General features: G+C 40.1%; 1 protein-coding gene across 1 annotated transcript; it reads right to left on the bottom strand.

The window, feature by feature from the left end:
• Positions 1 to 231: 231 nt before the first annotated feature.
• On the bottom strand, positions 232 to 20,439 carry LOC134496137 (sodium channel protein type 5 subunit alpha-like). Its single transcript, XM_063301893.1, has 9 exons — positions 20,173 to 20,439; positions 18,537 to 18,666; positions 9,798 to 9,881; positions 8,875 to 9,018; positions 6,774 to 6,840; positions 5,771 to 5,918; positions 5,231 to 5,425; positions 3,110 to 3,298; positions 232 to 342 (listed from the first exon to the last, which is right to left on the bottom strand). Exons 1-9 carry the CDS (start codon positions 20,437 to 20,439, stop codon positions 232 to 234), a joined length of 1,335 nt encoding a protein of 444 aa, XP_063157963.1.
• Positions 20,440 to 25,669: the final 5,230 nt, after the last annotated feature.

The raw sequence follows: 25,669 nt of genomic DNA, 5'->3' as shown, positions 1-25,669 counted from the left end.
TATTCAAAGAAATAACGTTTCGAAAGGACTGAAGGGGATTTCCACAGAGGGTCTGCACCGTTGAGCTAACACTTTCCACCTTTTCATTTTCAACAGAGGAGGAAGGGGAAAGGGAAGGGGAAGGGGAGAAGAAAGGAAAGGGGAGGCCGAATTATTTTCACTTTTCACAGAACAGTTAAAAGCACTGCAAATCCTGCCCATAATATTTTGGAAAATTATTTTGCTGTCCTTTCACTCACCCATAGTTTTGCTGATCACATTGGCAGCACTTGTTAATTTCTGCCTTTGAAATGGGTCATCAAGGATTTCAACTGGTAAGTGATAGGACATCACCAGCTCCTGCTGTGAGGGAGAAAAAATGAACAAATATAAAGTGAATGTTTGAACTACTAACCTTTCCCTTTATTGAAACAACCCCTATTGAGTGAATATTGGACAATCACTTGCTGGAAAAGATCTTAGGTGATTAATAGGATACAGCATAAAGTCTTACTCAAAATAGCTGGAAAAAGTATGCTTAGGGATGCGTTAATTGCCAGTAATTGATAGAGGTATCAAATTACACTAGACATTTTGTGACACAGAACTAAAGGTTGGATACCAAGGCCCTCACTATTCTGAAAATGAGAAAGAGGGGTAAAGGCATTTCCACACTACAGGTAGTCCTCGCTTAACAACCATTCATTCAGTGATGGTTCGGACTTACAACAGTGCTGAAAAAATTGACTTACAACCAGTCCTCACACTTACAACTATTACCACATCCCTGCGATCACGTGATCACGATTTGGGTGCCTGGCAACGGGTTCGCATTATGACTGTCACAGTGTCCTGTGGTCATATGATCGCCATTTACAACCTTCCCAGCTGGCTTCTGGCAAGCAAAATCAGTGGGGAACTGTGTAATTCACTTAACGACTACACAATTCTCTTAATGCCCACAGTGATTCACTTAATGACCAATGCAAAGAAAGGTCGTAAAATTGGGTCAGATTCGCTTACTGACCACTTCACTTAGCAATCAAAATTCTGGTCCCAATTGTGGTCATTAAGTGAGGACTACCTGTAGTCTTTTTATTTTCCAATTGCACAGAAATCAGTTTGACCTATGATTGGGGAATACCATGCATCGTTCAGTGCTCATCTCTAAGATACTGCAGATCTTTGAGCAACAAAACTCCCCTCAGCCCCACTTCAAACAGAAGGGCAATACAACTGCTAGCACTTCTAGCCTATTCATTTAAAAGAAAAAATCTGAGTGACTGCTGTGAATGGAAACTGCAAAGGCAAAATTCCTCCTTGCATTTAAAAGCCTTTTTCAAGGTATGAGAATGGAAAAAATAGCTTGCTGGAATGTTTTGCTGCCAGGCCCTTTCCCCAGTGACATTAAGCATGGTTGCAGGCCCCTATTGTGAGTGGAGTTAGGGAGATAGACATGCACTGTTTAGGATGCCTAAGGGGCATTCACCAGGAATAGGATCTGGGGGAGTAACAATTACTAGACCCCACAATCCAGGCAGAAGGATGAAGCAAAAACCACAAAATCATAAGGTTGGAAGAGGCCTTGGAGGTCTTCTAGGCCAACCCCCTACCATCCCTGATCTTTGCTTAAAAACCAATACAGGTAGTCCTCACTTAACAACCATTCGTTTAGTGATGGTTCAGACTTACAATGGGGCTGAAAAAACTGACTTACAACTGGTTCACACACTTACGACCACCCCAGTGTCCCCAAGATCACATGATCACAATTTTGGGCGCTTGGCAACCCGTTCGCATTTATGACTGTCACAGCATCCCATGGTCATGTGATTGCCATTTTCAACCTTCCCGGCTGGCTTCTGGCAAGCCAAATCAATGGGGAACCGCATGATTCGCTTAACGCCCACAGTGAGTCACTTAATGACTGCTGCAAAAAAGGTCATATAATCAGGTCAGATTCACTTAATGACCGCTTTGCCTAGCAACCAAAATTCCAGTCTCAGTTGTGGTTGTTAAGCGAGGACTACCTGTAGTGATAGAAAGCCCACAATTCCAGGAAGCAGGCTGTTCCACTACATAATAACTCTTTTGGTCAGGAAATTCTTCCTTATTTTGAGTTTGGAGCTCCCTCTGTAGAGCTTCCACCCACTAGTTCTTATCCTACCTTCAGGAGCTATGGAGAATTAACCCATAACATCTTCCCTATGACAGCCCTTCAAGTATTAGAAGATTGCTATTACGTCCCCCCTTAGCCTTCTGTTCTTTATGATCCAACTGTAATTCTGCAGTGCAGTGCTTCAGTATTACATATGAAAAGCATGCCTTTTCTAAATTTGCGACAGATGAGTCAGAAATAAGTCAGCTCAGCCAAAGAACAGCATTTGATTATACAGGTATAGAGATACTGTACTTCAGTAGTGATGCAAACTTCCCAAATAATCAAAGCATAGACAACACTGATTGGAAAGAACACAGAAATAAAACAGATGTGTTCTGATAGTCAATACTAATGAAACTTCCATCTTAAACACATTAAAAAAAAATCTATTCATATACTTGTTTCGGTATTTGACCTTCCATCATTACTGATTACCATCATTCTTTGTGCATAATAGAAATTAGTATGTAATTGCAGAAATATAGCAGCTTTCAAATATAGTTCTGAATTCATTACTTGCTCGCTTTGATGAAATGAATGAAAAAAACATCAGTAGCATCCACAGTGGGGGTCAAAACAGGCAAGATGGAAGTCATAGCATCGTGGCTGAAGCCCCACCTCTTACTGATTTATTTATTTCTTTTGCAAATTTATACAGCCACCCATCTCACAAAAAGTGACCACCATCCTGCCTGTTTTGACCTGCACACTAATGATGAAACACATTTAGAAAAAACAATTCTGAATTGTGAAGTAAAAACCAGAGATAGAAAGTAAAATTGCAGTTGGAATAAAATTGTAGGTGCAACTGAATAACATATTTTTTTCAAGGTTTTTTATATCTATGAAACGAAAACACAGTACTTTGTTGGTTGCCCCTTAAAAACTTTCTACATTCACCTTGGTCATCAAATTTTAAATTGATACATCCTGCAGTCTGCTTATAAAGGTTACGCTATTAAAACTTACAAGTTCCTTTTGACTTTTATCAGGTGGTGAATAAAACATTGTTTCATCTTCTCCATAAGTTCTGGGCTTTATGCTTTTGCATTTCTTCTTCCTCTTATTTTTCCTCTTCTCATTTTTATTTTCAGATACTTTACTTGGCATTTCCAAGTTTTCATTTGATAATGCAAGGAGCCTTTGTGAAACTATTTCCTGGAACATATTTTTTCAATATCCGTTGTTAGTGTAGTAGTGATAAACAAAAGGAATACTGATCTTGTAAAAGCTTGTCTGCAATGAAAGAAATAAACACAAACACACGTGCCCCAGCAGCATCTGACTGATCTTGGAAGCTAAGCAGGGTCAGTACTGGTTAGTACATGGATCAGGGACCATCTGGGAATGAATACCACACATGAATAACAGACGCATACATTTACACACACCCAGCATGACACGAATATTATTTACATTATTTTTTCCACTTTAAAATATTAAGATAGAAAATGTTGATTAATAGAGTTTAAATTTTTAATAATTCTACCATAGTCCCTACCAGATTAATTGAGTTCTAATTTCCCAGTCTGCGGTAGAACAGATTTTCAGCAATCGAAGTTATTTTTTTCCTGATAAAGCTGTTTTGCTTTTAAGGGGAGAGTTGTGAATCCTTATGAACAGCTTCTTAACTTCATTCCTCAACTATTTTGATATTCTTCATTTGTTTTGATGTTTGTATTTAATATATGTTGATGGGCTTCTGATGAACAGTGTTCTGAAACAGATCTATAGCTGTCTGTTCTGTGGAACAAACTTTTAAGGTTTCCACCCAAAAGTCCTGCACACACTTATTTTCAGAACATTCTTTCACTGAAATGTTTACATTCTCTTTTTACAGAGTTGTTGATTTTATTTATATCTTGCTGTTCCCCAAATTCTCTATTCTTTGTTATATTTATTTATTTAGTAAATTTATATAGCCGCCCATCTCACATGCGCGACTCTGAGCAGTGTACAAAGTTCAAAACACAAAACAATACAACAAAATAACCAAAAACTAACGCCAAAAATGTTAAAAACAATAAAAAAACATTAAAAAACCATAATCTGTGGGACAGTGCACTCAGTTTAGGTAGCAACACAGCCACTTTGCAGGCTCCATAGCCACGTTACCAGATCCCCCGGGTCAGATAGCAAAGCCATACTTTCAGGCCCTTCCAGAAGGCCAGCAAGGTTGGAATCAAGCTGACCTCAGGGGGAATAAAGTTCCAAAAGGCAGGTGCTGTGGCAGAATAGCCTCTCCTCCTGGGTCCTGTCAGATGACATTCCTTTGTGGATGGGACCCGCAACAGACCATTTCCTAGATGTGATAGGCAAATGGCGGTCCCTCAAATATCCCAGCCCCATGCCATGTAGGGCTTTATAGGCCATTACCAGCACCCTGAATCTAACCCAGAAGCAAACTGACAACCAATGCAGCTTGCAAAGCAGAGGTGCAATGTGCACTGATCTAGGTGTGCACATAACTGCCCATACTGCTGCATTTTGCACCAGCTGAAGCTTCCTGATGCTCTTCAAGGGTAACCCGATGTCGAGTGTGTTACAATAATCCATGTGGGAGGTGACCAGGGCGTGAGGGACTGAGCACAGAGCCACCTGATCCAGGAAGGGGCACAATGGGTGCATAACTTGAAGTCAGGCAAAGGCCCTCCTGCTCACTGAAAAGGACTCCAGAAGGACTCCCAGATTGCACACCAGGTCTGTCTGGGGCAGTGCCACCCCATCCAGAATGAAATATAGTGAATTCCCAGATCCAGGTGGCCCCCAACCCTCCAAACATTCCTTTCTTTATCTAGTTTAGCAAATAAACTTTTGTTCCAGGCAGAAAATCTACAGGTAAAACCCAGCTCTGCTGCAACATGAATACAATAATAATAAAATAAAACCACATGAAATTTTGCCTTTAAAAAATAAATCAATAAATGAGTATGGAGAATATTCATCAATCAGGAAGAGCCAGAGGTTTCAGGAAGATTGTGGTCACAATGGCAACAGCTATTAATGCTTCATTTCATTCCTATGTTTATGTCTGCAATAGATTCCTGCTACATTATAGAGATTTGCAGTTGTGAAATGTTATTTACACACCTTTTCTTTCTTCAGTACTTTTTTTGCCTCCTGAAGTAACATCTCCCTTGCCTTCGTCTGTGCTAGAGTTGCTTTATTTTGCTCTTCGTATGCCATTGATACAACAGCCAGGATTAAATTAAAGAGATAAAACGAACACAGAAAGATGATAACACAAAAAAAGATGCTGTAGGATTTCCCAGATGTTCTGATAACCTGTGAATACAACATTGGTGAATCTCAGTTTCCTTGAGATCCCAATATAAATGTATTATACTAAACTAGGACTTCTTATAAACATGCCCATACTGTGAACTTTTCAAAGAGGTAAATTCATTAATTAGATGCTGCAACGATCATATCGTGCCTTATGGTCAAACTAATGAATTGATATAATGCAGATTGCTTAATCTGATGGTAATTTTTATATTATTGACTAATGAAAATAATACAACCCATAGTACTAAAATAGGATGTGAAGCAATCCCATTATCCCAGGAAATAATGTGTTCTTCACTCTGGTTTGCACATTTCTCATCTTATGTTACCTAAAAGGCTTACCTGTCTGTAGAGATGTTCCCAGCTGTCCTGCGTCATCAGTCGAAATAATGACAGAAAGGCCCATCCCAAATGATCAAAACTGGTATACCCAAAATCAGGATTCTCTTTTTGCTTCACACAAACATTGTTGATCGGACATTCTGTCTTACTAATAATAGACCAAATATTATATTAATGTTAGCTTTCACGTGAAAAAGGATTTTTGCTGAAACTGTCTACATCACAGTAGTGATTTTGTTCACCTTTGACTTACTCTAAGTCCACTTATCCCAAAAAGGGAAACACCTGGGCTGCATGTGCTTTGATCTAAGCCCTGTTTTTTCTTGTATGAGCTCACCTGAAACTTACAGAATTGTCTGTGATACACAGCATATATTTACAGCATTAAACCTCTGGCAGAGTGTGGCTCTTCTGTGAGATACCTAGGAGAACCACCAGCATGCCACATGCTTTTTGCAAGAACACTGCATGTGCCTCCTCCAGATTTACTCCGAAAAACTTCAGGTATTGCCTTTGCCTCCTGTTTATATTCAGAATTTTTCCCTGAATTAGCACCACAGCACATAAACTTCCTGCTCCACTGGAAGACCAGGACTAGTCCAGTTCATTTTGCTGCCTGAAGCAAAAGGTGAATTGGTTGTCCTTTTCAGTTCTATTTTAAGAACCCAATTGGAAGCACACTCCTGCTCCTGAAAAGAGTCGTGCTTATGGGGCACAAGACAGGCCGATCTCTTGGGTCTCCAACAGCTGACCGCTAGTATCCCAGCCTCTCAGCTACTTGAAACATTGCCCCCCTTTGGCCTCATGGCCACACTGACCCTCAATAAAGCCTATCATACTTACCCCAAAGTTAAGATGACCCAGCATTTTAAGAGTATTCCTTTTTAAAAAAGGAAGATTAAATAGGAAAAAAAATCTTATCCACCTCCATTACTGTGGCCTCAATGACTCTAAAAACAATTCCATTTTAACCTTAAACTATTTGGAGAAAAAAAATACTTACTTAGCATCTGAGCTGAATCCACATAGCAATGATTTAGAAGAGGTACTGAAATAGTCACCATAATTATCTGGGGGGAAAATGTGATAGAAACTGTTTAAAAAATCTTCCCATCCTGACATGCATAACCCCTGTATAAAGAATAATTTATTACTCTGCAAATTAGCATTTGCTTAACTTCTTAAATAAAAACCTTATTTAAAATCCAAAGGGGGTAGGGGAGAAGAAAGGAAAATAGGAGCCAGAAAAACAAAAAGGCTAGGAAAAAGGGAAACCTCAAAATAATACAAGCAGAAGCATTTCTGAAGAAATAAAAAATATCTGATGCATTTCAGTAGACTGCTCTTCCCACAAGGAGAGAAATATTTACTGTAAATTCAAAAGTGAAATGGCAGCCTAACTTCTACAGTAAAAGGAACATGCAGGTAAGAGGAACTGTATCTTCTCCTTTCCTGTGCCTTATCTGTTGGATAACTTTATCATGACCAGAACTCTCCTACCACGCCTGATTGGCTCTTGGGCTGAGAGAGAGGGACTGGCCCAAGGTCACCCAGCCGGCTTTCATGCCCAAGGCGGGACCAGAACTCTCCTACCACGCCTGATTGGCTCTTGGGCTAGAGAGCAGGACTGGCCCAAGGTCCCCCAGCCGGCTTTCATGCCTGAGGCAGGACCAGAACTCTCCTACCACACCTGATTGGCTCTTGGGCTGAGAGAGCAGGACTGGCCCAAGATCCCCCAGCCGGCTTTCATGCCTAAGGCGGGACTAGAACTCACAGTCTCCTGGTTTCTAGCTCATTGCCTTAACCACTAGACCAAACTGGCTCTCACTTTCTTTGAAAGTATAAAATTTATGTTGTTTTACAAATAAAGAGAGAGAGGCTTTCTTCAGAAGTTTCCAATGTTTTTGGACCAGTGAATACATTTACAATCTTGACAGTGTGCTCACAAAATCAGGGGTGTCCGTGGAGGGGTCCAAAAGTCAAGATATAGTCACAACCACATGATTGAAGACCTCCTTTTATACACACATACAACATCAATTGATATACAAAAGGGACAGTGCTTTGACTGAGTGGCCACTGCGGCCATCTTGACTTTTTTTGATGTCCTCCATGGACGCCACTGCACAAAAAAATGGTCATGGTGAGTTTGGCCAGCCACAAATCATACATTTTGTGGAAGGCAAATTGAAACTACCTCTTCCTCTAACTTCAGGGTATGGTTTTTTTAGTTTGCCTTGTCTTTTGGGGTGGGGCACAACAAATATTTCTAAACGAAGCCCTGGGTTGCAACCACCTTCATATTTTCGTTTTCTACAATGCCCAGACTCCATACAATACTGTATTGTATTGTAGACTCCATACAATACTGTAAGGTTTTGGGAAATAGTGCTTTGAGACAACCCCCTACCCCAAACCGAAATAAACACAGTGAAAAAATAATTTATTTGTAAGCGCAATGTCATGGAAATCATATGGACCATGATATGGAAATGAACAAACTGATAAAATGGATATGATGTAAAACCAGAAATAATGAGTATAAGGTTTTGTTTCTATATAAGGAAAAACTCCCTGATGATAAGATCTATACATGTACAGGTTATGGGTTCTCCATCTCCTGTAGTGGTGCACAGATACGACCTTGGAGAAGGTATGGGGCAGTCATTAGTAAAACATGAGTTTACCCCAGGAAAACAAGAAAGAGTGAGAAAGAAACTCAAGACTGCCTTGACAACTCCACAGTTCTATGATTTATTTATTGTATTTTATAATAATTGTGACGTCGTCGTTTTTATGAGATTTTAATGTTTATGTTTGGAGCCTGATTTTATTGTAAACCGCCCAGGGTCCCTCTTTTGGGGGAGATGGGCAGTAATTAAATTTGAATAATAACATAAATAAAATTTAACATTTCTTAATTTGCACTCTTTTAGTTAACTGAGTGTTTACCGCATGGTTCACAAACAAATGGTGTTAACTAAAGTATGTTTAAAACAATTAAGACATGGAACTTACCAAAAGAGGGGGAACATATACATTACCTGGATTCTTTATTAAACAATCGTTTTTGTTGCTGATGAGGTTTTCAGCAAGAAGTGGACAGGGGACACAATTATATCTTAAGTTACCCATGAAGAGCTGAAGGCCAACCAGGGCAAACACAGCCAAGGAGAAAACTGTCAGCAGCATCACATTTGCAAGTTTTTTCACCGAGTGAAGGAGTGAAGATATAATGACTTTCAGCCCTATAGCAGAGGATGCATCAACATTACCTAGAGAATGATACTGTAAGATAAAAACTACAGGGGAAGACTATAGTGAAGAGGGCTAAAATCCCCACTCATCCATGAAGCTGCACAGGCAACTTTTCCTTGTGTATGTGTGTGTATAATAAATGAATAATTTGTTTTTTATGTCCTTCACAACACTATTGTGAGGATAAAATCGGAAGCGGGGGAAAGAATCAGACACTGTCTTTAAGTTGTAGAGGAAAAGTAGAATATAAATGTCACAAGTAAAATAATAATAAATAATATCCTTAGAAAAGTGATCTGTGAAGCTTAGAAGTCCAGCTCAGAACAGAACTAGGGTAATAATGTGTTCTGCAAAGGGGAGCCATCTCTGACTGTAACTGGAACATAGTATATTAGTTTTCTTGTTAAGATTCGGATTTGAACTAGCTCTCTTTAACCTTCTGGTGCCTCTTTAAAGTCCATTTAAGCATGACACGTTTTGGACCACGGAGTTCATGCCAGCTGCTTTTTACAGGTCATAATAAGAGCCCCTTGATGATCATTATCAAGGTTTGAGAGTGGGAGTTAAATTCCAGGTTTCCCAGAACAACTGAAATTTTATCAGGTAGAAATACAGTTGGCTAGCTTTGCATTAAAGTGGACCAGTTCTTTCTCTCTGCAAGACTGTTTTATGTTTAGTTTGATATATGTTCCTATAAAGTAGCCTTTAAATCCTTAACTGAAAGGCAGTTTGTAAATTTTGTATCTAAGCCATAAAAACTGCTACTTACCTGGAATTACAGAAACTGCCTTTAAAGTTCTCAGAATCCTGAAAATTCGGAGAGCTGAAATGCTGCCAAATTTTTGACTGAAGGCTATATATCTGCACAAAAATGTTATAATGTTATCATATGGTAATATGTTATCGTATCATATCATATCATACTGCCCAGAGTCGCTGTGAGTTGGGTGGCATATAAATTTAATAAATTATTATTGTTGTTGTTTTTGTTATTTTGAGCATATAATTGGAAGCCTAATTGTTTTCCAATTATATGTGCAGGAAATGGTGGAGCCCCATAATATTGGTTACTGAGTTTGTGAATTTGGACCAAAGGACCTCACTGCGATTGTTTTGGTAGCAGAACCTGGAATAACTTGAGCAGCTGATGTTAGTCCAAGCAGATAGTGCTGGACTGGATGAATGTATGAAAACACTCAGGATGGAAAAGCTTCAAATGCTCCTATTAAATGAGAGTGCAGATTGCAGCTCCTTGCTGTATCATACAGGCAGAATGTTCCAGGTTTGACTCCTAGCATCTCCAGGTCGGAAAAAGAATGAAGACTCTGTATGCAAGTCACTATGAAGAAGTCGCTACAGTATAAACAATGCTGATGGATAATTAACCTGTAACGGTCATTAACTTGGCTGGTTTTAAAAGAGAATTGGATAAATGCATGGAGAATAGGTCTATCAAGGTTTCTCAGCCTTGAAGGCTCAAGTGTTATCTCCAGTTGCGGGCACCATGTCTCCAAAGACCAGTTGCAGGGGAAAAATGGTGGGAGAATGGTAAGTCTCCAGTTCCTGCTTCTGAGTACCCCAGAGGCATCTGGTGATAAACATTTATTTATTTGATTTAGAAACTGCCTCACTCAGAATGCTCAGTCTTGGACTAAGATGGGCCATGGCCAGATTCAGCAGGACTAGGCTAACATTCTTAAGGACAGCAATTTGATCTTCCTCTGCAACTGCTATATAAAGGGAGAGCAGCATTTCATCCATATGATTTATCGGGGCATATGTCTTCTACTCTACGATATTGCTGTGTGAAGACGGAAGCCCTAAGAGCATAAAGCTTAACTCAGATTATTTTGGTCCATGGATTTAGGGCACTTTCCTACAGCCATATACCTCACCCTTCAAACCCTCTGCAGCAGCTTTACACATGTAATCCCATTGCTAGGTTTTGACCTTTCACAGTCCAGGCCAACACTCCTTCCTGCCGACTAATGGGAAGTCACAACAAATGGCCACCGACTGATGCCGTGTCCCTATTCTTCCCTCCCAGGTTGGCTTATCAAGCAACGGAAAAGAGAAAACAAAACCCCACCAGACACTGAGCAAGAAATCTACTGGGAAGAGTAGTGGCAAAGTCACATGGGCTACTAAGGGAGCGGGAACTTCCAGCTGCTGGGAGGCAGAACAAGGAGGAGTTTCTGTCCCGGATCTCCAGGGGAAATGCTGCAAAACGTTCTTCGTTTTGTTTCTCAGTGTGGCTGAGGATATCAGCTCAACTTCCCAAAGGACACAGAAAAAAGCTGTGAACTCCATCACACATACATAGCTTCTGCTAAGTGCTGCCCCAATATTTTGCCAAATACTTGCGGAGAGTGTTTATAAAACAGCTAGGAAGCAAAAAACGTAATTTTGACTATTATAAATCTCTCTGAGCAACGTACAGTATTTTTCAACTTCTACAAAAGCATAGCATTAAATCTAGTTATGAGTAGCTGGACCTCCAGCACAGCATTTCCCCAGCAATAGGTCTCCATTCATTAATAGGGCTACCTGAGTCATCTTTGTTCTCTCTATTTCCTTCTATTTGAATGGTGAGGAATTGTAGGGAAATTGCAGAGTTGGAGAAGTTAGAAACAGACAAAAACACGTTGTCTAATCTTATTATTAGGCAAAGGTAAAGGTTTCCCTTGACATTAAGTCCAGTCATGTCCGACTCTAGGGGGTGGTGCTCATCTCCGTTTCAAAGCTGAAGAGCCGGCGTTTGTCCGTAGACACTTCCTCTGTGGTCATGTGGCCGGCATGACTAAATGGAACTTATTTCCTACCATCAAATTATGTGCCTCTGGTCTATGCTTTGGTTCTGCCTTGACTTGCTGCCATTTAACAAATGGCAGAACTCCAATTACCTTCAGCCTTCTCAAAGTAAGATCCAGAGACAGAGAGTTCAAGAGCCCTTGTGAGATGGGCAGCCGTAAATCAAGAAAATGAGCCAAACAACTTATTTCAAATAAGGTAGGATGATTGCAACCTGCTTAAATACTCCCTAGATCAGAAACTTCGGCTCATGAGAAACTAAGGAGAATTTGAGCTTAGCTCCCTATCTCTAGAGCAGCGTTTCTCGACCAGGGTTCCGTGGCACCCTCGGGTTCTGTGAGAGGTCACTAGGGGTTCCCTGGGAGATCACGATTTATTTAAAAAATTATTTCAGTTTCAGGCAACTTCACATTAAAGAGGTAAGTTTCATTCTTTATTTTTAGTTTAAGAACACTGTTCATGCATCTAGACAGGCCTACCCATGAAATGAATAGAATAATTCTGTAACTTCTGGCCTATATCTGAGCCTGAATGTGCAGGGGTTCCCCAAGGCCTGGAAAATATTTCAAGGGTTCCTCCAGGGTCAAAAGGTTGAGAAAGGCTGCTCTACAGGGATTTTAACCTGCAAAGAAACACCCAAACTTACGTCATAATTAAAACAAAAAAATCCAGAACATTCCAAGGGTCTCGCAGATAAGTGAATTCATTCCAAACAAATCCTCGTGCTACTACTTTGATTACAAACTCAGCTGTATAAATGCTTGTGAAAATAATTCTGAAAAGGGAAGCAGCAAAGAAAGAAAAGCCATTAGAAACATGAATAAGAGAGAGGATATTCAGCTTACAGGACTGTACTGAGTATCTCAGTGTTACCAGTTATTGCAAAATATTTGGCCTAATCCACGAAGAGGGGAGAAGTTCTCAAAAGGAACAGAAGTCAGAATTACCTGGGAAATGAAGCCTTTTGCTATGAAAACCAGACTATGGACTGTAAGCAGTGGATGTATTTGTTGACTGCAAACAAACATTACTATTGTTTAACTGAAAGTATCATGCCATTTCATAAAGAGCAAACCCTACGACCCCAAACAGGGCTATTCTCTTTGCTGCCCTCTAAGGATTGTCTGGAGTTTTGCAACCCAGATTTGGTAGCCCTACCAAAATAAATCCCAAGGAAAAGGAGAACCTCTATGACAGCAGTTCTCAAAGTATGGACTCAGGACCCCTGGAGGTCCCCAAGACCCTTTCAGGGGGTCCACAAAGTGAAATAAATAAATATTTTTAACTTTCTGAGTTTTAATTTCTAATACAGCTAAGTATAGATAGATATGACCTACACAAACCAAAGCTATTTGGGGTCCTCAATCGTTTTTAGGAATCCTGGAACCAAACTGTTTGAAACCGCTGCTCTTTGATAACATTACAAAGAAAGATGGTGCAAATTTCTCTTTATTGGCATTCTCCAACCTGAAGCACATCACTTGCTGAGTGAGTTGAAAAGAAACCCACTGATGTGAGGCTCATTTTACAGTGTATCTATTTAAATTTGCAGATAATGCATGAAATCTGATAGCAATATAGCAAAGGCCAAAAAGTTGTTAAACAACAAGAAAGAAACATGATTAATTCACTTATTAGGAAAAGCTGATGGGCTAGCAAGTATGCAGGGGGAGGCAAAAGCCCATGACTGTACAATCAAAGCCCAGGTTCTTTTTAACATGTGTACACACACAATCTTCAGCAAAGGATCGTTACCTTGTCGTGATGCTGAAGCTTGAGCACCTCAGTGATGCCATGAGCTAAACCGTGAAGGGCCACCCAAGACGGGAAGGTCATGACAGAGAGGTCAGACTAAATGCGATCCCTGGGGAAGGTAATGGCAACCCACCTCAGTATTCTTGCCGTGAAAACTAAATGGATCAGTACAACCAGAGAAATGTCGGTATACCATCGGAAGATGAGACCCCCAGGTTGGAAGATGGTCAAAATGCTACTGGGGAGGAACAGAGGATGAGTTCAATTAGCCCCAGACATGATGATGCAGCTAGCTCAAAGCCGAAAGGACGGCTAGCGGCCGACGGTGCTGGTGGTGAACGGCGAATCCGATGTTCTAAGGATCAACACACCATCGGAACCTGGAACGTAAGATCTATGAGCCAGGGCCAATTGGATGTGGTTATTGGTGAGATGTCAAGATTAAAGATAGACATTCAGTGAACTTGGAATTACAGGTAAGCATGGCCTGGGAGAACAAAACGAAGCAGGACATAGGCTGATAGAATTTTGCCAAGACAACTCACTCTGCATAACAAACACTCTCTTCCAACAACCTAAGAGACGACTTTATACATGGACTTCACCAGATGGACAACACCGAAATCAGATTGACTACATCCTTTGCAGCCAAAGGTGGCGGACATCTATACAGTCGGTAAAAACAAGACCTGGAGCTGACTGTAGTTCACGAACTTCTTCTTGCACAATTTAGGATCAGACTCAAGAGATTAGGGAAGACCCACAGATCAGCTAGATATGAGCTCACTAATATTCCTAAGGAATATGCAGTGGAGGTGAAGAATCGATTTAAGGGACTGGACTTAGTAGATAGGGTCCTGGAAGAACTATGGACAGAAGTTCGCAACATTGTTCAGGAGGCGGCAACAAAATACATCCCAAAGAAAGAGAAAACCAAGAAGGCAAAATGGCTGCCTGCTGAGACACTAGAAGTAGCCCAAGAAAGAAGGAAAGCAAAAGGCAACAGCGATAGGGGGAGATATGCCCAATTAAATGCAAAATTCCAGAGGTTAGCCAGAAGAGATAAGGAATTATTTTTAAACAAGCAATGCGCGGAAGTGGAAGAAGACAATAGAATAGGAAGGACAAGAGACCTCTTCCAGAAAATTAGAAACATCAGAGGTAAATTCCAGGCAAAAATGGGTATGACCAAAAACAAAGATGGCAAGGACCTAACAGAAGAAGAAGAGATCAAGAAAAGATGGCAAGAATATACGGAAGACCTGTATAGGAAGGATAACAATATCGGGGATAGCTTTGATGGTGTGGTCAGTGAGCTAGAGCCAGACATCCTGAAGAGTGAGGTTGAATGGGCCTTAAGAAGCATTGCTAATAACAAGGCAGCAGGAGACGACGGCATCCCAGCTGAACTGTTCAAAATCTTGCAAGATGATGCTGTCAAGGTAATGCATGCTATATGCCAGCAAATTTGGAAAACACAAGAATGGCCATCAGACTGGAAAAAATCAGCTTATATCCCCATACCAAAAAAGGGAAACACGAAAGAATGTTCAAACTATCGAACAGTGGCACTCATTTCACATGCCAGTAAGGTAATGCTCAAGATCCTGCAAGGTAGACTTCAGCAATTCATGGAGCAAGAATTGCCAGATGTACAAGCTGGGTTTAGAAAAGGCAGAGGAACTAGGGACCAAATTGCCAATATCCGATGGATAATGGAAAAAGCCAGGGAGTTTCAGAAAAACATCTATTTCTGTTTTATTGACTATTCTAAAGCCTTTGACTGTGTGGACCATAACAAATTGTGGCAAGTTCTTAGCAGTATGGGGATACCAAGTCATCTTGTCTGCCTCCTGAAGAATCTGTATAACGACCAAGTAGGAACAGTAAGAACAGACCACGGAACAACGGACTGGTTTAAGATTGGGAAAGGAGTACGGCAGGGCTGTATGCTCTCACCCTACCTATTCAACTTGTACGCAGAACACATCATGCGACATGCTGGGCTTGAGGAATCCGAGGCTGGAGTTTAAATCGCTGGAAGAAACATTAACAATCTCAGATATGCAGATGATACCACTTTGATGGCTGAAAGCGAAGAGGAACTGAGGAGCCTTATGATGAAGGTCAAAGAAGAAAGTGCAAAATCTCGATAAAATAGTTAAGAGCAGAGACATCACACTGACAACAAAGGCCCGCATAGTTAAAGCAATGGTGTTCCCTGTAGTAACATATGGCTGCGAGAGCTGGACCATAAGGAAGGCTGAGAGAAGGAAGATCGATGCTTTTGAACTGTGGTGTTGGAGGAAAATCCTGAGAGTGCCTTGGACTGCAAGAAGATCAGACCAGTCCATCCTCCAGGAAATAAAGCCAGACTGCTCACTTGAGGGAATGATATTAAAGGCAAAACTGAAATACTTTGGCCACATAATGAGAAGACAGGACACCCTGGAGAAGATGCTGAGTGGAGGGCAAAAGGAAGAGGGGCCGACCAAGGGCAAGATGGATGGATGATATTCTAGAGGTGACGGACTCGTCCCTGGGGGAGCTGGGGGTGTTGACGACCAACAGGAAGCTCTGGCGTGGGCTGGTCCATGAAGTCACGAAGAGTCGGAAGCGACTAAACGAATAAACAACACACACAATGCATGTAAAAAAAAAAAAGTTGTGGGGCTTTGATTGTGCAGGTGCTGATGCCATTTTGACTTTTATGTCTCACCCCATGGATATCCCTGAGGACTAGTGTGGTTAAACGAGGATTTTTCAGAATTTCAATTTTTAAAAAGGGCTTTAGAAACAGCAAGCAGGGAATTATGGATCAGCCTCAGTACTCTTCAGAGAGGAACGGAGAGGCTCAGGAAGCACCGTTAAATAAAGCTTCAGCTCAGCCAGGTAGTTTGAGCCAAAAGGAAGCCGTGTGTTCAGTGTCAAAACCAGAGTTTGTTCCATTCAACTGAAGAAAAAAATTAAAATAACTTCTTCAAGATGTTTAACAAAGAATCAGGTTGAATGTAACAGGGGCTAGAAAAGCTCTGATTAGAAAAGCTTTTGGCAAAGGTTCAATCAGCTTGAAATATATTAAGGCCAGAACCCACCCTGCTATCTTGAATTCTCAGCCCCTGGAATTTGGACTGATTCTGTACTCTTTTTGAGCCAGCACTGCTGTTTGCGTTGTGTTGCTATGTCAAGTCCATTAGATCCATTAATTGTTGCTTGAGGGAAGTATCTGAAAGTTTATAATATACTTACTCAGTCGTGTTGCCATCAGCTGGAGGAGTGTTTAAAGCCATAAAGATGCAGTTGGTAAGAACAACACACGTTATAAATGCAATAAACAAAGTAAACAGTGTTAAGGAAATTATCTTCTTTTGAAGAAGAAAAAAATTATTATTACGCTCAGGTATTGGTTAATGTAGCAAAAAGTGGTTGTTTTACAACTGTATTCGTAAACCAAAAGAAGCATTTCGAAAAATAGGATAATGCAGTCATCCTAGTTTGTCCTCTACTGTTATGAACCTCAGTCCTGATCGAAGCAGGATTCCATGGATTGCAAGTTCAGCTCTTCAAAGGGGAAGCAAACTTCACTTAAGCTTTTCATCTTGAATATCACACTCCACATAACTATAATAGATATGCCTACCTTATACTCAGTGCTTTAAGTTAATGAGAGATTTTGGGAGTATTTCACCAATTTAGAGTGCACATTTATTTATTTAATATATTAATTCCTGTGCCAAAGCATCCCAAAGCAGTTTCCGTTTCCTTTACTTTACGTCCAACTGAATTCAGTCTCCTAAGTAACTTAGCAGAAATTCAGTTCTAAAAATTGAACCTGTGGAGCATAGCATTATAGGCAAATATAACCCGATTTTCAGCATCAAAGAGAGCTTCATTATAAACCCAACCCACCTAATTCTGATTATGAAGACAGGGCTGGGGAACACAAGTGTTTGGATTTTGTTTGGGATGAACCAAACGTGTGAATCCAGCCAAAAGTGATACAAAATTGCTGGGGTCACACAAGATATTTATCCTGAATTTAATAAAACACAAATCGTTGCTATGATTGCTACTGACCAGTGTGAGGCACTCTGCGACTGGTTTTGTCCTGATGGGACTCATCAGGCACCGGTAGTCTCCATATGCTCAAATGTTTGGTCTGAGCATATGGAGCTCATATGGAGTCAGCAGCAATTACAGCATCCGTTAAAACTAAATAAGCCCCCTTTAAGGGGGGAGGTAAGAGGCCTCTAGTATAAGACCCAGTGACTCTCTAGTCTGAGAGCAAATAAAAAAGAAAGAAAGCCACTGTAGCACCTAAATCACAATTGGTCTCTTCACACATCCTGCTAAATCTAAACCTATAAACAGTATTACAGCATATCATGATTGTCTCATTCACACAATACAGGTAGTCCTCAACTTACAACCACAATTTGGACTGGAACTTCCGTTTCTAAGCAATGCAGTTGTTAAGTGTGTCATCCAATTTTACGAGCTTTTTTGCCAGGTTGTTAAGCAAATCACAGCAGTTGTTAAGTGAATCTGGCTTCCCCCATTGACTTTGCTTGTCGGAAGCCAGCTTGGAAGGTTGCAAATGGCGATCACTTGACCCCAGAATGCTACAACCGTTGTAAGTGCGAGCCGGTTGCCAAGCACCTGAATTTTCATGTGATCGCGGGGACGTGGTGATGGTCGTAAGTGTGAGGACCAGTTGTAAGTCACTTTTCCCAGCACCGTCATAACTTTGAATGGTCGCTAAACGAATGGTCATATGTCGAGGACTACCTGTATGATGGGACAATGGCTGGATACACTGAACTATAAACTATCTAATCCCAGTTTATTATGCTATGTGAATCCAGCCTACACTTCTATATATGTGAAAGGAGCTAACCTTCATACTTACTAGTAACCATGGAGTTAATCGCCATATTCACACTAGAAGGATATACATGTATTAAAATTTTTATGGCTAGTCTTCTCAGTGGGTGGAAAGGGCTAAATAAAAATAAAGATTTGGAGGCAGTAAATCGAAAGATTCTGCTCCGGGATGACAGCACCATAAATGTCTGTAAAATATAGGTACATTCTTCATTAATATCACATCCTGTTTAGAAAAGATTTTAAGAACATTTTAAATATTAATTTGAACAGTGTAACAACTGCACTCACAACCTGGAGTCCTTGTGTTGGACTGCAACTCCCAGGATTTCCAAATCTCAACAGATCTTAAGGATATCAGGTTAGGAAGACTGAAATACTTCTACCAATATAAATCCAATGCAACTTTGCACATATTGACATGGAGGAATACCACAGTGCCAGTGTTAGCAGTTACCTACTTGCATCTGTTATGAAGAAGGTCAGCAAATCCTGTTCTATCACTGCAATAATGAGACACATAAAAAGCAGAAAACCCTGAGGGAGGCATTCACTGAGGCTTAAGTAAGCTGGAAAAACTAGCCAATTTCCATGTTTTGTTTTTCCCATAGCCTACCGCAACTGTGTTTCTAATTTGGATCAATATTTTTAATCCTTTTCTTCTATACCATTTTTCTGACTATAATTTCTGTACACTTCCCAAGTTGTTATTTTCTGCAGACCAACCTCAGGAAACCCAGTTCTTGATTTTCCAACTCGTAATTTGCTTTCTTGAAATGGGAAAGGGTGGGATAAGTACCCTTGGTGGCATCATTATGAAGTGACGTTATGATGCAATTGAAAGAAGACTGGAGGCAGACTATATTGTGCAGTGGTTTGGGTACCAAAACAGGAATTTTGTGGAGAAGTGCATGGCAAAGCTGTACAAGCAATAATGCGCATTTGAGCAGTAACAGATTTTAATAGACCCCAATTAATCTTTGTATGTGTCTAGGTTTAGGCATTTATCATATAATTGCCTGTTCTGTTTCATTTAAATAATCCTCCAATGTTTTCCAGTGCGTCTTCAACTTTTCCTTTTTCACAAGAAGGGCGCTTTCACAACCCCAGGATTTCTGTCTTCCAGCATCTCATGGAGCAGTTCGAGGGAAATCCACAATCTTTTCCATTTCTTACAACTTTGAAATTCAGAGAAGACTCTGAGGCAATTTGTGTTCACCTTCTTTCCCTCAACTGACCAGCGAGAGGCTACAGAGAACATTACCTAACAGTGTCCCGGCCTCTGACCTACCACAGGTCCTGGATTAACAAAAATCCCCTCAAAGTTACATTAAAATAAAAGAGAATGATGGTCACTCCACACATCCTGGGTTCCTTATTATGTGTGAAATTCAGATACTTTCACAGAGCCTACAGGTTCCAATCCACAGATTAGCTCAAGTGTACCTGTAACTGCAACTAACTACCGGCAATTATTTCCAACAATGTTGATAAAGTGTATACGTTCTACTTGAAACTCAGAAATGTATCTCACAATTGAGCTGTGCTCATCCATTCACAAACACTGAACCATTCAGCTCTTCTAAAAATTCTATTTTGAATTCCTCAAGATTCTACTCTAATTTAGTTTTAATCTCATAAAAGCATTTTATACCAAAAATAACAGATTTTTTTTTAAAAAAAAACTGTATGACCTCATGATCCCTGTAATAGGGGTCAACATCCTCCAACGGTTCTCCAATAAGCCACGGAGGGGGTTTTCCATAAAGAACAGGCAGCTTTTTAAAATCTTTCAGATCAAGTTGTGGTCGAATATTTTCTTCTTGTGGTTCATCATCGCCCTTTTCCAAGGCTTTGGAGTACTTTGCTTTCTTCTCAGCAATTCGCTTCTTAATTGCATCCAAGGATTCAGGAGTGAAGCGGAGGAAATTATTAGCCGTAGAAAAAGAAAAATTTGGCATATTTCTGCACTGGGACTGCAAAAGGGGACAACAAATGTTCTGATTACAAGAGAAATACAGCTGATAATTAGAGTCATATCGTCCAGATGGATTTTACACAAGGGCATCAGCAAAATTACAGATATGGCAAACAGTATTTAGTTATTTAATTTCATCATAAAGTTGTGTTATTTACTTTGAATGTTTACGGTCTACCTTTCCATTAGATGTTTGGAAACATACAAATCTAACTTAAGAGAAAAATAAGATAGACCTCTCTGTTCTCCCAAGAACAAAGAAAAAGTCATGACTAAGCTGGTCATTTTTAGCTGAACCCGTTAAGAGAAACCCAGAGATTCTGCTCATTCATGAGTTAATAAAATTCTCTCTCCCACAATGGCAATGTAACTCTGAAGAAACTATTCTCATTCCCATCTGCGGCTTCAATGAGCACCCAAGACCCGCTCCAGAGGAAAGGGATCTTTGAAACAGATTTGAAAGAATATGGTACTGAAGCAAGGAGGAGGAGGAAAACTAGATTTTTCCAAGAACTGTAAATAAACCAGAATGTTGTGCAAACTATAGAACAAAACCATAGGAAGTAGATAATTCTACACACAATATTACCATACAACATCAATGCTTGTCAAACAAAACCCACAATTTTAGGGCCCATTGAGATTTGTAGATTCTAAATTTAGAATATTCTAAATTCTAATATACCAGCAAGTGAAGCCATAAACAACCAGCAGAATTTATAAACATATCCCATCAACTATTCAATCTGCATGTAAGCTGGTGTAAGATACTTGCAAATACACAATTAATAACTACATATTGCTTAGAATCCTACATCAAATACCCCATGTAACCTTTAAAAAGAGTCAGCATTCCTAAAATGTTACAATCAACTGAGCATATTTTATACACTTTTCTTACTTAAAAGAATTACTGGAATTATGAAGGCACGTCTCTCATTGTTTCACATAATTTCACAATTCAGAAATGTTTAACACCATGATAAATACTTATTTCTCCTTAATAGCATCCAGACTCAATCTTATTGCAGATTTTTTCATCCAGTTAATTCTTTCCAAAGGAACAAATACCCTGCTTTATCAGATTGAATAACAATGGTGTTTCTTTCTTACTGTTTCCTGTTCTGGGAGATGTTGGTTCTGTAGGCTTCTGGTAGTATGGGGATGTGAAGAAGCAATGCGTGTTTTAAGGTTGAAAGAAACAAATGAGATTTCAGGAGATAATACAGGAAATAAATTAATGTGAGGAAATAAATGGAGATGGTGATTATCAACTTTTAAGCAGAAATGAGTTATTTCACCACAATAGAAGCATTGTGAAGCTAATAACACAAAAAGGTTTTGCTCATCAAAACCAAGGGAAAAGGGCAATTAGACAATATTCTTTCTTGCAGTCCCTTAAATTGCGGTACTGAGTGAGCCAGCAAGTCTATTTCGTATGCTTTATTTTCAGTGCCATGCTGACTACTTTGACAGTAATTGAATACATGTGATTCTGCCCACTGAAACTTCCCTTCCACTATAGACAGACAATTGGTCTGAATGCTCTAGGATAACTGGCAGTACAACCAGATTGTAAAATGTTACCATTTCGTCTGATTCCTTATGCAGTACTGAATGTATATAAGAGAATATTAAATACAGCCTATACAGCTTTTCCTATTACTGTATTGGGATGGAGCTGGATATACTGTAGTGCAATAAATCTAATTATTACTTGTAAAGTATAAACACCGTCAGACTTCTACATCTCAAGAACCCCCAGATGTTTGGACTTCAGCTCCCAGAATTCCCCAGCCAGTTGGACCTTAGCTGAGAATTCTGGGAACTGAAGCAGACAGGTCTGGAAGTTGCATAAGTTGGGGGACGCTGAACAAAAAGAGTAGGTTAGAAGTATTATTACAAGACATAGAGTAAATGCATGGGTATTAAATGAATATCAGCTCAGGGTTTTTTTCCCCTTCCTGGAAAGCTTTGGGGGAGTAAAATATGGCCAGGATAGCCTTTTTTGTAAAGGGTGCCACTCCATTCACTGCTAGGGGTGACGTGATATGCAGGATGCCTTGGCAGACATTTCTTATCCAGAAATCTGGGTAACAACACATTTGCCAGCAGCTTATGGTTACTTAGGCTGTGCTGCAGTTTAGAATAAAACTATTCCTGTTAAAAGGTCTTGTTGCTGATTTAGAAGCATCATACGTAACTACTAACCTTAGGGTGATGCTTAACAGGAGTCTACAGTTCTTGCTCTCTGTAAGACAGAGGTAAAATCTTTTCTGCGTCAAGTTTTACCCTGGGTAACTCCACAAACACTTCCATGCAGTTTTCCTGGCAATAGTACAGAAACGGATCTATTGTCTTATTAGGGAATTTTATTTTTCTACCTCCAAGACTACCCAGCAGCCTTGGGATTCTGGTGGTTTCTCACCCAAGTACTGATAAAGTCTGGTCTTGCTTAGCTTCCAAGTCCAGCCAACGTTAGCCAGGGGCTGCCACCTGCTTACTGTAGTTGATTACATGCCATCAACTTGGTGTCAACTCTTAGTAACCACATGGACCAACCTTCTCCAGGAGGATCTGTCCCCAACCTGACCCTTCTAGTCTTCCAACAGTGCACCCATCACCACTGTAACTGAGTCCATCCACCTTGCTGCTGATCGTCCTCTTCTCTTTCCTTCCACCTTTCCCAGACCTTTGCATTATATGTCCAAAGTAGGATAATTTGAGCCTGGTCATTTGACCTGCTTAGTAATAGGAACTTTTCCCACTGCAGACTTAAATTTTCTCCTTCCAGCCTTGAGTCAACAAAAAACCCAACATTGTTGTGAAATTTGCTATCTCCATTGTTGATCCCAATCCTGTTTTTACTGTTTCTGTTTCAACTCACTGCAGGTGTCCTGACTTCCCTTTTAAGAAATGAGTGACAAAGCCAAACGTATTTCATATATCTAAGGGGAAAGAAAAGCACGTATTTAACACTGGTACAACTAAGAATGATTAAAGCCCATGAGCTAAAGGCAGTATCAGGGACACCGGAAATAAAATGTTGCCAGAACAAGTTTGTGCTATGATACAGGTAGTCCTCACTTAACAACCATTCATTTAGGGATGGTTCAGACTTACAACGGTGCTGAAAATACTGACTTATGACCGGTCCTCACACTTACGACCATCACAGCATCCCCATGGTCACGTGATCACAATTTCAGCACTTGACAACCGGTTTGCATTTATGACCATCGCAGCATCCTATAGTCACGTGATCGCCATTTTTGACCTTCCAGCCTGCTTCTGGCAAGCAAAATCAATGGGGAACCATGTGATTCACTTAATGCCTATGCAATTCGCTTAACGACCACTGCAAAAAAGGTCATAAAATTGGGTCAGATTTGCTTAATGACCACTTTGCTTAGCGACCAAAATTCTGGTCCTAATTGTGGTTAAGCAAGGACTACCTGTAGTTACAGTTGGATAAAGACCTGTACTCTCATTAGGTCCCTTTGGTTGTTCTTGCTATTTATTGCTAATATTCATTAGCAGGAGACTGACATTAATGCAGTGGTAAAGGGACGCGGTGGCGCTGCGGGTTAAACCGCTGAGCTGTCGATCGGAAGGTCGGCGGTTCGAAACCGCGCAGCGGGGTGAGCTCCTGTTGTTAATCCCAGCTCCTGCTCACCTAGCAGTTCGAAAACATGCAAATGTGAGTAGATCAATAGGTACCGCTTCGGCGGGAAGGTAACGGCGTTCCGAGTCGTCATGCTGACCACATGACCCGGAAGTGTCTATGACAACGCCGGCTCCAAGGCTTAGAAACGGAGATGAGCACCGCCCCCTAGAGTCGGATTCGACTGGACTTTACGTCAAGGGAAACCTTTACCTTTTTTAAATCTTGATGCATCCTGCTCTACCTGCCAGTTTGTAGGCAATACCCATGGAAATCTAAAATAATTTTTTTCGAATTAGGAAGAGGGAATGTATCCAAACAAAATGAAACATGTTAAGCAGGTGTTTTTATCATTCTCTCCTTTTTGTATAATCAAAAATTAAAGACAACTTCTCTATTTCAAACAGGCTTATGGACCACAAGGTATACATAGATGTATTTCCAATGCAAATCTTTTTATATTGCTGCATTATAAAAATATACAGTAACTTTTTATTTTTGAAGAGAAGCCTTGTTTTATGAGCTTCTCAGAGCCTGAAAAGTAGGTAACGGTTTGCAAAACATCAATAGCTGGGATATTTGCACATTCCTCCATTATCAGGAAAAAGGTTAGACATCTACTCCAACCATCAAAAGTTATTAGCAAGAGAATTAAATAGTCCACACCAAACTTCAAGAAAAATTGCAAAAGTGAAAGGATCCAGTTGTTGAGGTTTCTATAATCCCCTTTCCCTTTCAGTTAAGTCTGATTAAAGAAAACATTATAAGAAACTTATTTTCTGCTGTCAAGAGGTTGACACTTGGGGCAATATAAAACATTTTCATTATTGTTGAATTAGAACAGTGATGGATAACACTATAAATCACTATTGAAGAAACAGCCCAAGCTAAGGTTTTTAAAGCAATTATAATAACCTGATGGCTCTTATCATAGTAATAAAAGTGAAGGAGCAGTGAAAAATGGCACAACAATTAAATATAAAGAAGACTTAACTGATGACAACAGGTACAGCAATTAGTCTTAGAACTGACAATGAAGACATTGAAGTGGTGGATAGCTTCTGCCTTTTAGGATCAACAGTAAAGGAACGATCAGCCAAGAAATACTCTACAGACTAGCACTTGGTAGAGCAGACATGAAGGCCTTTGAACAGATATTCAGATACAATGATACAGGTATACCAACAAAGAATGAGGGTTTCTCCCTGGGACATCCTATGAAAGTGAAAGTTAGACTTTGAAGAACCAGGATAGAGTACTGATGCTTTTGAACTCTGGTGTTGGAGAAAACTCCTACGAATACTATGGATATCTAAAATATCAAACAAATGGATCAACAAACAAATCAATCCAGAATTCTCACTTGAGGTACAAATGACCAGGCTCAAACAATCATATTTTGGATGCATTATGAAAAGATCCAGTTCCCTTGAGAACTCCATAATGCTGGGAAAGGTGGAAGGAAAGAGAAGATGACTAAGGCCGGCAGCAAGGTGACACACTTAATTACAGCAGCAATAGATGCACCATTAGAAGAACTGAAAGGCAG

Source organism: Candoia aspera, chromosome 4, assembly GCF_035149785.1.
Source record: "Candoia aspera isolate rCanAsp1 chromosome 4, rCanAsp1.hap2, whole genome shotgun sequence".
In the NCBI taxonomy this organism is placed as follows: Eukaryota; Metazoa; Chordata; class Lepidosauria; order Squamata; family Boidae; genus Candoia; species Candoia aspera.
This window is presented reverse-complemented; position numbering and strand designations above follow the sequence as displayed.

Bases quoted from the DNA above. Each gene is read 5' to 3' on its own strand.
- LOC134496137 (XM_063301893.1), bottom strand. From the start codon at position 20,439: ATGCCAAATTTTTCTTTTTCTACGGCTAATAATTTCCTCCGCTTCACT. The intron at 6,841-8,874 runs GTCCACTTCTTG...TTTTCCCCCCAG, and splicing joins AAGATATAATTGTGTCCCCT to ATAATTATGGTGACTATTTC. The intron at 5,426-5,770 runs GTAAGCCTTTTA...TTGTATTCACAG, and splicing joins GGGAACATCTCTACAGACAG to GTTATCAGAACATCTGGGAA.